Source organism: Danio rerio, chromosome 9 (assembly GCF_052040795.2).
Source record: "Danio rerio strain M-AB ecotype USA chromosome 9, GRCz13ab, whole genome shotgun sequence".
NCBI lineage: Eukaryota > Metazoa > Chordata > Actinopteri > Cypriniformes > Danionidae > Danio > Danio rerio.
The window spans coordinates 33,609,630-33,623,643 of record NC_141029.1 but is presented as its reverse complement, the minus strand read 5'-3'; the positions used below and the strand labels follow the sequence as shown (position 1 = coordinate 33,623,643).

The 14,014-nt window shown below is 33.6% G+C and overlaps 3 protein-coding genes across 13 annotated transcripts in view; 1 reads left to right on the top strand and 2 right to left on the bottom strand.

Annotated features, from left to right (window-relative positions):
• itgbl1 (integrin, beta-like 1) overlaps nt 1-5,938 on the bottom strand; it is an 81,188-nt gene extending 75,250 nt beyond the window's left edge. For all 3 annotated transcript variants that reach the window (XM_087266537.1, NM_001441588.2, NM_001024072.3), the window contains 2 exon segments: nt 5,819-5,938; nt 2,912-3,114 (listed from right to left, as the gene is read on the bottom strand). In XM_087266537.1, coding sequence (XP_087122663.1) covers nt 2,912-3,114; nt 5,819-5,910 — 295 coding nt within the window. In that variant the 5' untranslated portion in view covers nt 5,911-5,938.
• Nucleotides 1-14,014, bottom strand: part of clybl (citrate lyase beta like) — a 760,714-nt gene that overhangs the window by 169,310 nt on the left and 577,390 nt on the right. The gene's annotated exons all lie outside the window — the stretch shown is intronic.
• The window catches only part of nalcn (sodium leak channel, non-selective), a 192,014-nt gene that overhangs the window by 21,833 nt on the left and 156,167 nt on the right, over nt 1-14,014 (top strand). For 7 of the 9 annotated variants that reach the window (XM_087266412.1, XM_087266411.1, XM_087266409.1 and 4 more), the window contains exon 1: nt 11,692-11,799. The gene's annotated coding sequence lies outside the window, so the exon portion shown is untranslated. Of the gene's footprint in view, nt 1-2,193; nt 2,291-2,919; nt 3,190-3,606; nt 3,652-11,628; nt 11,800-14,014 lie in introns of those variants that run through there. The other 2 variants (XM_087266408.1, NM_001017549.2) reach the window with 2 other exon arrangements.

Below are 14,014 nucleotides of genomic sequence, written 5' to 3'. Positions count from 1 at the left end.
AACTTTGGTCAGCTTACTTTTTTATGTATTAGAGTAATCTAATACATTGGCGAGCCACCCAAGAACGGTTAAGCCAAATACAGCAAAATCTAACAATATATAAACTGTTAGTTTGGTTCATGGCTTTGAACTTTTTATTGAATAACCCGTAGGAGAATAATACTTCCAGAACCAAGACAGCTCGAAAAAGTGGATGGTCACAGTTGCTTTCTCTGGAGTGTAAATATCTTGAGACTAGCACCTGACAAAATTGTGTTCTTGTAATTATAAAATGCTTAGAAGCCATCAAGGGGTCATGAACCTGTCAGCCGAGGGTTTGGATGTCAGGTTTTTCAGGAGGCTTTTCTAATGGATTTCAATGGACTCGCAACAAATTTTGCAAACACTCACCATCCAGTGGAAATACTGAATTGACATTCGACACAGTAAAGGAAGTATCGGTGAAAAAGATCCTTTGAAGCAGCTTCTACAAAATCTGTGAAAATAGAGGGTTGCTGCTGAACAACATGGCATCCAAACAGGCTCTTTTGAAAGCGCCTGTCTTAGTCTGAATACAGGCACTGTGAAATTCAAATTAGACCTTGTAGCTAATGACACAATATTGGATGGAACATCAAAGGCATTGACTCAAGCTGGATGTGTGTCTTGCACATGTCTGCAAAACCTTTTTTTTTTTTTTTAACAGAAGACACCTGACATTGAAAACAACATTCAAAGTTAGGACACTCTACTATATTTCATGCTGTTGTTTTTTTTTTTCTTTCAGGGCATCATGGTCTATATAAAGTCAGATAAAACCTCAGATGAACAACATCACATGACATCTCACAATGTGTCATTATTTAATTAACAAATATAAAGCCATGAAAGAAAAACCTTAGGTGACAAACTTTGGTCAGCCTATGGTGTAGAACCACTTTTAGTAGCAATAACTTAATCATTTTCTGTACGACCAGATCTTTAGCTACTGTATGTTTCTAGCCAAAAATGTAGATTGCAAAATTGCAATATCCAATAAAAAATAATGCACCTTTTCCTTCCAATGACTCATATAGAAGAAAATAATTGCTTCCTGATAAACTGGTGGCAAATATCTAAAAGAAAATAATAATAAAAAAGGCCACTGTGGGCCTTAGAAGACAAAAAGTTTTGAAGGGGTGAGATCACTCTTTGGAAGTCCAGACACTCAAGACAGTTCTGGAAGTTAATAATACTGAACCACTTTGATGATTGACTTGATGACCAAAATAACATTTCAAATGTTGTGCAATGTGGTCACTCAGCTGATTTGTCCACTATTGCCATTTCACCGCACTCATTTTATCATCATATGATCTCCTAAACAAAGTTACATGACTAGATTGATGCGCATGTTTGAATATATATATTTAGTATTCATGTTTTCATCATCATCTATGCACATTTTTTCTTATGGGATAAAAAGTTTATCTTACTCAGTTGTGTGATTGAGTTTTTTAAGCTCATTTTCAAAAGTTATGTGCATCTTGGTGACTCTTTTAAGCACATTTTATGAGATATTCTAAAATGTGCATACAAATAGGTGGATGGAAACATAGCTATACTGTAAAAAATATTCAAAATTTCCAGTTTTCCATATTTTTGATTTCATGTTTTTATTTATTTTTCCCTATTTGTTTATACGGTACTTTTGAATTGCATTACGGGAGGACCATAATATTTCTTCCAACAACTTTTAACCTAGAAAGTTTGTAAAAGTGAGTTTTACTTACATTTTTAATAGTTTAAAGTGATATATTGTCTGGGTTGGTGTTGTAAAATATGGTGCAAAAGTTTTTTTTCCTGTACATTACTGTTATTTACAGACTTATTTCTCTATCTATTATTTCTTATCCATTATATTATTTCAAAGTTTAAGCTACTAAAATGTCAATAAAAGACACTGTTAAAATGTAGAGTTGAATTCTTAACATCAGAACTTAACAGAGCAGAGATTAAGCTCCCATAATGTACAGTAATTCACAATCGTAAATAAATGGAAACCACTTGTGAATCACAAAATACAAAAACTGTTATTTAACAGATATTTTTTACAGCCTCTTAGATCATTCTGGGAAGTTTTCTCTCACTGCAGAATTTTAGGGGATTAGGTCTTGACTTTGACTGGACTATTGCAACACCTTTTTTCAGCTGTTCTGTTGTTGGTGTGCTTAGGATCATCATCGCCACTGCCGGATGGGCATTAAGATAATACACACCTGAAGGCTCCAGACCAACAAACTGCTAAAACATATACTGACGGTCAGTTAAGGTATTTGATAAGGAATACATTATTTATTTTTGTTAATGAAATATGTTGTTGTTAATCTGATGTTTATTTTTCTAATTACAGTTGAAGAAAAAATTATTAACCCTCCTGTCAATTTTTTTTTTCAATTATTTCCCAAATGATGTTCAACAGAGCAAAGATTTTTTTTCACAGTATTTCCTTTTAATATTTTTTCTTTTGGAGAAATCATTCTGATTTAATTCAGCTAGAGTAAAAGCAGTTTTTGATTTTTTTAAAAACCATTTTGAGGTCAATATTATTATATATTATTATAATATTCCTTTACAATCATTTGCCTAATTTACTTAACTTGCCTAGTTAACCTAATCAACCTATATAAGCCTGTAGTAAAATCTGTTATTAGAAACGTTATTAGAAAAATGTTTAGAAATGTGTTGAAAAAAATCTTCATTCTATTAAGCAGAAATTGTGGAAAATATATACAGGTAGGGCTAATAATTCTGTCTTCAACTGTATATAAAACCTTTCAATGATCAGACCTTTTTTTTCCTGGCATTGAAAAAATTCATAGGGTGTTCTAACTTTTCCACATGACTTATTGACAAGGAATAGGGTGTTGGGAGATACTTCAACATCTCTTACCCCCACAGGTCTTTCCATCATATGTAGGACAGACCCAGTCGTGGCATTCACACCGCGGTCCATAGAACGTTCCTGGTTCTGTGACCTGGCATATGCAGATTCCACACTCGCATGTGCCTCTCCCGCTACAGATCAAGCCGTCGGAGGTCCGACAGCGCCTCAGCGATGATTCAGGAGAGATCTTACACTCTCCACCCACCTGCCTGCAAGACACAAACGCATTCAGTCACCTCTGCGACCTTTGCCTTCCACATCAAACCCCTGTTCTTCCCCTGTAGGTGAACATATGCCAGATGGTGGATGGGTGGGTGGTGGTTTGCAAGGCTCCCTTCCAATAGTAATGACAACCAGACTCCCTCTCACTATCTAGAGGAAAAATATTTTTCTGAGGATTATATTTTGGAGGATTTCCTGTCAGTATTTTCTTGTAAGGTTATGAGTTAATATTTAAAGTTAAATAGTCCTGAGAGATAAATGATAAAATAACTACCGTCATGTGGAAAACACTGCTTCTGTGTAAAAGGAACCATGAGTCATAGGCTATAAGCAATCCCTTTATAGTCTCTGTACATAAAAATATGACTGATCTAAATGTATAATATAATATAATATAATATAATATAATATAATATAATATAATATAATATAATATAATATAATATAATATAATATAATATTCTTTCATTTTCTTTCAGCTTCTAATTTATCAGGGATCGCCTTCCTGCTGTAACCCAGTACTGGTAAACATCCATTCACTCTCATTCACACACATACACTACGGTGGATTTAGTTTATACAATTCACCTATAGTGCATGTCTTTGGACTGTGGGGAACATTTGGAATATGTGACCCTGGTCCCCATATTCATTTATTTCAAAAATAATTGGAATACTAAGTAAAAATCATGTTCTATGCAGATATTTTACAACATTCATACTTTAAACATGCTACAACTTTTTTATTAGTAATGTGCATAGCTAAGCTTTTGAATTAGACACATTTAAATATGTATTTCTCAGTATTTGCATTTTTTGAAACCTCAGTTTTTCGTACCTCAGACCAGATTTTCAAAAAGTTGTACCTTAGACAAATATTGTCCTATCCCAACAAACCATACATAATCAGAAAGCCTATTTATTTTTCAGATGATGTATAAAGTACATTTGCTGCAGTAGGAAAAGCCAATGTGGGCCTTTTTCTTAAATATTAAATTACATATGCCTCAAAAGATAAAAAATAATAAACACATGGTGGCTTTTGAATGGGTGAGACCACTATTTGTGAGCGCAGATGCTCAAGACTGGGACTGTAGAATGACCAAAACATTTCAAAAGTTGTGCAATCTAGTCGGTCAGCTGATTTGTTCTTTTATTCATTCATTTTCTTTTCGGCTTAGACCCTTTATTAATCAGGGGTCGCCACGGCAGAATGAACCACCAGCTTATCCTGCATATGTTTTAAGCAGTGGATGCCTTTCCAGCTGCAACCCATTACTGGAAAACATCCACACACACACTACAGACAATTTAACCTACTCAATTCCCCCTATACCACATGTCTTTGGAACCAGCGACCTTCTTGCTGTGAGGCGAACATGCTACCCACTGCGCTACCGCATCGCCTGATTTGTCCTTATATAATATAATATAATATAATATAATATAATATAATATAATATAATATAATATAATATAATATAATATAATATAATATTCATTCAATCATTTTCTTTTCAGCTTAGTCCCTTTATCAATCTGGGATCGCCACAGCGGAATGAACTGCCAACTTATCCAGCATGTTTTTATGCATTGGATGCCTTTCCAGCTGCAACCCATCACTGGGAAACATCCATTTACACAAATACACTACGGACAATTTAGCTTAACCAATTCACCTATACCACATGTCTTTGGACTGTGGGGGAAACCGGAGCACCCGGAGGAAACCCACGCGAACGCAGGGAGAACATGCAAACTCCACACAGAAATGCCAACTGACCCAGCCGAAGCTCAAACCAGCGACCTTCTTGCTGTGAGGTGACAGCACTACCTACTGCACCACCTCATCACCCATAATATAATATAATATAATATAATATAATATAATATAATATAATATAATATAATATAATATAATATAATATAATATAGCAACTTAACAAAATAGTATCTGGCAAATGAACTAAACAGAAAATGCAAGAACAAGAATGTCATTACAAACCTACAGAAAACAAACGGCAGACTGACTCCACTGTTTATTATTTTCCCACCAGAGTTCCCCTGTGAAAAATGTTTCATTTGGTAGCGTTCTTACATACCACTCCTGCTTCTCGTCTCTGCAGTTGGCCTTTCTCACATTACAGGGTAATAAAAATACTTTTTTCCCCGTTGCACTATTCAGGGGCTTGGTATGGTTACTGTATACTTACATGGAAAAGTTTTGTCAGCCACAAAAGCATTTTAACTTTCTGATTGCGGTCTCTGTCTTTGATTATGTGCAGCGCAATGTGAGCATACAGTAAACATGCATTATGGTACGCACATGCTTGTATAATGGTCAGTGTGCACCTGCTATGTTTAAACTGCTTAAGTTATTTGTGCAAAATAACAATCATGCAATTTCAAAATCAAAAACCATAACAAGAAAAAAAACATCACTTTTCTTTTTTTTAAGTTTATGCTGCTGTATTATGTACTGTAAAATCTGACTTGAAGCACCAAGTAAGACAACTAAAACATTGCTGCAACCATAGCTAAATAGGTGGAAAAACGGAATAGTTTAAATATAAGCCTACAAGCCTTGAACTAGTTCTTTAGCTGTGACTGCAAATCCAGTCTGTCAGCAAAATGTGGTTATAGAGTGGAAAAGCCAAATTGGTTTAAGAAAACAACACAGCTTAAACTCACCTTAGCGACTGCTGTAAACTTCCTCGAATGGCAGAGAGCAAGATGAAAAGCAAAGAAACTAAGACGGAGTTCACCAAAGTCTCTGCATGCATGTTTAGATCCCCACCAGAAACCTGAAGTGAAGTGCCTTCAGGAATTTCCACTTTCCAAAACAGAGGGAGAACGGGCTGGCCAAATCTAGCTCCGACGTTTCAGAGGCCAACAGCGCACTCCATATGAATGCCTTTGATTAGCGGGGACTCTCTGTACAAAGGCAGCAGTAAGAGATAAAGTGCCAGAAAAGAAAACTTGGTCACTATAATTCAAAACAGTTGTTCATACAGATGATTGAAGGTTTAGCTTTCTGTATCTTAGCATTGGTGTCCTTTTCTCCTCTCTCACAGCTGGCTAAGAAAAAAGTTTTGTAACTTTAAAAGGGGTTATAATTATATGGACGTAGAACAGGAAATATTGATAAGATGCAGATGATTATTAAATAATTTGTAAAAGAGTATTTCAATGAGGTTTTCAACAATTTATAATGATTCAAATATCTATTGCAGAACACTCTTGATCTTAAAGTCACTTTTATTATTTATTTATTTATTTGTTTGTTTGTTTGTTTAACTACAAACATGTTGTTTTTTTTAAAAAAACCGTCTACTGTGCTGTAGTTCAATGTATGCGATCCTTTATATAAACCAACAAATCTACCTACAAACAAATATGGCCCACTTGAAGTAAAAATATTAAATAATATATTGACATAGTGGCTCAATGGGTAGCGCTGTCACCTCACAGCAAGTAGGTTGCTGGTTCGATCCTCGGCTGGGTCAGCTGGCATTTCTGTTTGGAGTTTGCATGTTCTACCCGTGTTGATGTGGGTTTCCTCAGGGTGCTCCGGTTTCCCCCACAGTCCAAAGACATGCGCTATAGGTGAATTGATTAAACTAAATTAACTGTAGTAGTATAGTGTATGTGTGTGAATGAGTGTGTCTGGATGTTTCCCCAGTGCTGGGTTGCAGATGGAAGGGCATCCGCAGTGTAAAAAATATGCAGGATAAATTGCCGGTTCATTCCGCTGTGGCAACCCCTGATGAATAAAGGGACTAAGCCGAAGAAAAATGAGTGAATGAATATTGTATTAAGCATAATAGACATATATATGCATCTTAATTACAATATTGCTTAACCATTTTATCTAAAATGGCAAATAGTGCAGGAGTCTTGGTTAATCACATTCCAGAAATATTTTATTTACTATCCCTTGCAGGTGGTATGATCTTTCCAATCTCATTCGAAATGTTGAATCCCTGATAATAGACAGATGAAAATTCTGAAAAAAGAAAATAAAACAAAAACTCTACACACCCTGTTTCTTTCATGCTTCCCTAATATAGCTTGTATTTATTCTAGGCTATGTTTAAAGGTTTTAATTACTAACATTTCTAAATTGTATCTGAATGCAACCTTTATGATGCAGACTGAGATTGCATCTCTCAGCAATGCAACGTCAGACACAATGCACTCAATGTGAGGGGTATGGTTAGTGGTGGGGCACCCATTAAAAAGCATTACATCTAGCTGAGATTGTACCTGCACCAGGTTTGCATTCAGACCGTTCTCAAATTTCCTGCTTATTTCCCACTTTTTTCTTCATCTATGTTTCTTCAGATAAAACCATTGACTAAAATAATAAATGTAAAGTTTAAATAAGTGTAAGTGTAAAGAAAATGTAATTTCATACAGTATTTACAATGTGCCAAGTCATATAACATCAGAAGTTAATTAAAACTGAATCATTTTATTCAAAGGATCTAATATTAATACAGATTAATGGTATTGTACACCATGAGGTTTTGTTTCCTCTTCAGTCTGTAGTTTATGCAAGAGATTTACATTATAATTGAATGCTTTGACAGATTTTCAAATGAACACACAGGCTGTGTCAGAAAGCTGTAAAATGCTAGAGTTGGAGGCAGGATTTCAGTTTGGGAAGGCATCAAGGCACATCCAAATTCAAATTGGGTTTAACTTCCTGTCTCCGGAGATACCTTCTCCTGGTCAGATTTTGAAAGCAGCAAGTGTCTTTTATTGCTGTGGAAACATATTTTATCTGTGGGAGCAATATTTGATCTAATTCATTTAAATATTCTAATGCTAGTGTAAGTCACACACCAAATTTTTAGATATTTCAGAAACTTTCAGAAATACATTTCGCCACCTTGGAATTATAAGGTTCTATCTCCATTCTGAATGACTTTGAGATATTAAGCGCCAAAGTTTTTGATTTCCATATAGCAAACAGTATGTGTGTAACATTTGTTTTTAAAATAATAACTCAAAAAATAACTCAAATAACTCAAAAAACATCCCATATAATGTAAATAAGTTGTCATTTAATTTTATATATATATATATATATATATATATATATATATATATATATATATATATATATATATATATATATATATATATATATATATATATACACACACACACACACACACATATATATATATATATATATATATATATATATATATATATATATATATATATATACATATATATATATATATATATATATATATATATATATATATATATATATATATATATATATATATATATACATACATATATATATATATATACATATATATATATATATATATATATATTTTTTTTTTATTTATTTATTTTTATTTTTTTATTCAATGTTAACAAAACACAGAGGCTGAAAAAACTTATAATGAAACATCAATTCAAATATCCCACCCCTCTCCCCTGCGGTCTCTTGAAACTGGGGTATCCAATGAATAGTAGTTAACATAAAAACGAAAACAGAATAAGTATCAAATATCAATTATACAAAGCAAGGCAATCATTCTGGATCCTGATCATTTCTTAGTGCAATAAACAAGGAGATTTTGTCAGCAGCTGAAGTCCAGATCTTTAATCTATTCATTTGTACCAAGTTCACTCTCGCTGTGGATAACTCCAACATTATAATGTCCTGAAGTTGTATCAACCACTTGCACATGTCCAAATTATGTGGAGGCAGCCAATGTTGGGCTAGTACTTTTTAGCAGAAGTTAAGCCAGCCAGCCAGCTTTTTGTAGCTTGATAAGGTTCAACGAAAAAATCACCGCACAGTAATAGAACGGAAGGATTAACTGGTACAGGATATTCAATTATTTTGGATAAGATGACACAGACCTCATTCCGAAATCCAGATCCAAACTTCTGGTCGGGACATTTATCACAGAAAGGACTAAAGGAGGCATTGATACAATGTCTTTATAAGTTGCCACTTAATAGGAATTAGTCAATGACAAAATTGACAAAAATGTCAGATAGAACCTCATAGTTCTAAGGTGACGATGCCGGTTTATTTCTCTTTTGCCACATACCACATTTGACAGAAAATAAAAACTAAATGTTTTGAAAAATTTTAGAAATAAAAGCAGAAAAATTCAATACGCTTTAAAAAAAATCGAGCTTTAATCATATTACCTTAAATTTCCCAGCATTTGTGTACTGTTGATTGGTTCTGCTCAGACGTCATTTTATTTTTAAAGATTTTCATTCACAGTAATTGGAAAAATAAGAAAAAGTTACATTTCTTATTCAATTCTCCCGTAAACTAAAGAGCTTCCCAAGATTAACATTTGATATTGAGGTAATAGTGTAATCATATTTTCTATATAATTGCATTTACTCAGTTATTTTGGGCTCATCATGTACAGTACATGACCGAATTTCTTGCGCTAATAGTCAAATAAACCCTTTTTGCTGTAAATAAGTTAAATATAATGTAACTAAAACGCCCCCTTCTATTTTACACTTTATTGATGAACTTGCTATTATGGCTTAATCACTTAGTACTTTGTCAAATGATAAAGGTACTAAAGTAGTTATTTTTTTTCAGCGAATTTTGTACTTTGTCAGATGATAAAGGTACAAAAATAGTTACTTTTTTCAGCGAATTTTGTACTCTATAGCTATTGTATAAACTTAAAAATAAAATGTTTTACTTATTTTTATCTATTTATTTACTTACTTTTTTATTTTTAGCCAAAGCAACATGTCTGTAGCTTAAAGAAAAATCCTACCAAACCTTTAGGACAATTAGAGAATTCACATCAGACCAGAACGATTTAACAAAGGGACATTCCCAAAACAAATAAGCATCAGATTCAGAAGAAGACTCACAGAAAGAGCAAGAGATGCCAATGTCATTTTTTAATTTTTGTAAAAACTGTTAAACTGGAAAAAACCTGTGAATAATTAAAAAAGATATTTCTTTAATTTTATTTTATTTTTTTAAATTCTGCTGGATTGACCAAACATAACATACGACCATTTAATATAATCAAAAAGGTTGTTCTAATAAGAAATAAAAGAATGCAACAAGAGTAGAATCAGGACTAGGGGAACAAACAGTAATCAATGAAACATAGATTTCAGCGGAGATGGCCTTACAAATGATATTAAATTCTTTTTTAGATATGGGCAGAGTATAGCTCACAGTAAAATCAGAGTAAGTAAATAAATTACCATCACTGTCCATCACTCCTTTACTGAACCAATTATTAAAGAATATAAATTTGTCATTACCACATGTTGCTTTTTTCAATCTTTGTGTTTGCATAATGTTATAATTGTATTACTTCATGCTTGTTTATGCATGCACTCTCAGAAATAAAGGTACAAGAGCTGTCACTGGGATGGTACCTTTTTTTTTTTTAAATAATTGTACTTAAAGGGTCCATATTAATACCTCAAGATTACATAATAGTACCTTTAAAAATTTTAGGAACTAATATATACCTTTAAGGTACCAATACCCTCTAAGTATAAATATGTACCTTTCAAAAAGGTACTACCCCAGTGACAGCTATACCTTTTTTTTGAGTGTGTGTACTTTGTATATTTCTTTGACCAAAAAAAAAAAAAAGCTGTTAAGTGGGTACTTTAACACCTGATACACCATTGTGTTCACATGCTTAACATCTATGACTGTGATTGGCTAGATACCGGTACTGTTCAACAGAACAAAGAAGTGCATAAAAGATTGGAAACACTTGAGAGTAAAAATTAAGTATATTTCTTTTTTTGAGGTGGACTATTCTTTTAAATCGCATCTTTGGATACGAGCATCAAGTGATGCTCATTATAGACAGGCACTGCGGACGCGCAGACTTTGAAAGTAACAGTTTCAATATGAGCACAAACACAAAACATGCCGCCCTGTTGTAACTGATGGATGCTCATAGTTTATGCTGGAGCCGATCGAAATGATTAAATGCTAAATCACGTAACCAGTTAAACAGTGCGGAACAGAACTATTTATGAAATAGAATAAAATAACAATTGCACTAAATATGACTAAATAGCTGAATAAAAATGAGTTTAGAATCATCAATTAAAAGCGAATTTGTATAATTAAAGTCATTTAAAACGTGACAGTGCCGATATCCTTGATATTTAGGGGAAAAAAAAACTTTTGTCATAACAGTTAAATTCATATAGATTATATAATGAATAAGTATAAAGAGTTTGTTTATTTATTCTTATTAGTATTCTGGTGACTTCATTTAGTTTAAGCACTATTATTGCTAATTTTCCGGTCTTATTTAAATAACAATTATTCTTCCGATTATAATTGTAAAGTTGTTACATTTAATTAAGGGCAAAATCGGAAGGATTACAATGGTGCTTTCTAAAATAATAAATATTTTTAAAATAATTAAATCAAATAAACATCATCTTTTGTCATTTGCGTATATTCATTATAATGATGACAGTTTTGTTTAAACCAGTGCTGATAATACACATCTAAAGGCCTGCGGGATCTCATCCTGCGCGCTGTGCTGTAATGGGTCACGCGCGTCCGATGCGCATCTGTCGCGCGGCTGCTGTGACTGAAGCTCGAGCTCAATGCAACGAGTCATGGACTACACGGCGCATTAAAGGACATACTTCAAGAACCGGTAAGTCACGCGGCGTTTTTTGCTGTCGTTTCGACATATGAACGCGATTAAAGTGTCATATAAGAGACGTATTTAGTTGTATCCGTCTTGTTTGCATGTCTACCAGGAAGTGTATTGCTCCGACTGCGCAGCTAAAAGGCCTTTGTTCGAAAATACAGCGCTGTCACAGATTGAAACCCATTTTTGTTATGCTTGTGATAAATTTAGGCACTAATGCGAGCAGTGTCATCATCGACATGCCTTTATGTCTTATGTAATTCGTGTGTTTTTGTGAAAGAGCTTGTTTAGCCGGAGCTAAAGCAGCAGCCCTGCTCTCATCTGTTGTCATGGTAACGCTGCAGCAGCAGGAGGAATCTCCCTGTATGATGCTCATGTATTATGGCTGATGTCACTGTGTTCCGGTGTGCCAGTTATACTGCCATCATCTCGAGTCAGTTTGTTTAGCATGTTTTAGTTTTATAATCATTGAAGAAGGGTGGTTTTGACGGTAGCCAGCTAAAATGGAGGTCTAGTAATGAATAGCTGTGTAGGTAAGCAGAGGGTGTTTAATCGCATAGTCATACGGCGTTATTTGGATCAGCCCTAGATTAATGATAGTGATTTTGAGGATTTTGGAAAGTGTCTAGGTGGATGATGGCAAAAATGCAGGGCTGAAAAAGACTAAATGTGAAAAGGAAGCAGATAGAGAAAAATAAATACTTTATTGATTTAATTTTAGGGATTCCCCTTAGGGATTTACAGCAACCAGTGCCATAAACAACATTTGCTCCCTGGGATTGATTTTCAGGGAGTTTTGTTTTTACAAGTGTAAAATGTAAGCAAGACATCTAAGCACAACAGATGATTTGCCTTGAATACATTTTTAATAATTTTACTGTATCTCTGTGTTAGATTCTAAAATGACAGGCTTTTTTTATTGTAATTGCTGTTGTAAGGTTTCAGAGTTGTTGGGAATGTTGTTTCAGTCTTAGTTTTTCAGAACTTTAGGTTTATTCATTAATTTATTTTCCTTCAACCTAGTCCCTGATTTATCAGAGGTCGCCACAGTGGAATGAACCATCTCCTTTAGGTTTAGCCAATGTTACTTATATGTTTACCATGATTTATAGAAGATGCTCACTATCAAAATGCCATTGAGTGTAACAACAAATTAAAAACCAACTACTCAGACCTGTGGAGAATAATAATAATAATGATTTGTTTAGTAAAAGGGTAGTAAAAGGTACTACCCATTCGTCAGCAAGACATTTTTAAAATGAAAATTAAATACGCTAAGTTATATTACTTTTTTATGTAAGTACATGTCAGAATTAGAGTTGTATGCATATAATATATATATTGCGATATAAATGCAATTTCCCCAGATGACTTGATCGATTGGGTTGATTGTGAAGGGGAGAGCATCTGCATAAAATACCATTTAAAAATGATAAGCATAGTTAAATACAATAGACAAAAGGAGCAAATAAACTATGATTTATGATTTTCTAAGGAGTCAAACAGTCTTCAGAAGCAGAAATTAAATAATCACTGTATAATAATAATAAAAATAACACTATACCGTTTTAATTAAGTACAAATGTACAATTAACCTTTAAGCTACAAAAGTTTAATTTATTTTTTCCCAAATAAACATAAAAACACATGCAAATAATAAACTTTCAGTCTAAGGTTAAATTTATTTCAGGTTTACATTTATTTACTTACATCTGCATTTGCATTTATCTGATTGTCTGTTTCACTGCGGTTTTTGATGTTACACATATTAGTGTATAGTCCATCAGCTGTTTCAGTTTCTGTCAGATTTGTGTTTTTGATTGTTTGGCGCCATCTTCTGTTTGAATAATGTACAAGTTAGCATATACTCCATCAGGTTAAAGTTTGAAATTACTGCACATTGTTTTGAATTTTTATGGGTTTATCACCTATAATTTGCATAAGACGGTGGAGGTTACAGACAGGAACATATAGGGAGCAGAGAGAGGGGAAGGGTCGGCAAAAAACTAGGGATGCTCCAAACAGGTTTTTTGCAGCCTATTCTGAGTACCGATTCCTTGTCATGGTGATCAGCTGATACCGAACACCGATTCTGATGCTTTAAGCTTTATAATGCATTAGGCACATTTTCCCTCAAAGTATGACACTTAAGTGGAGATCTCCCCTTATCAAAGAGAATAAATGAAGAATGTTCCATATAATCCTTTATACAGTACAT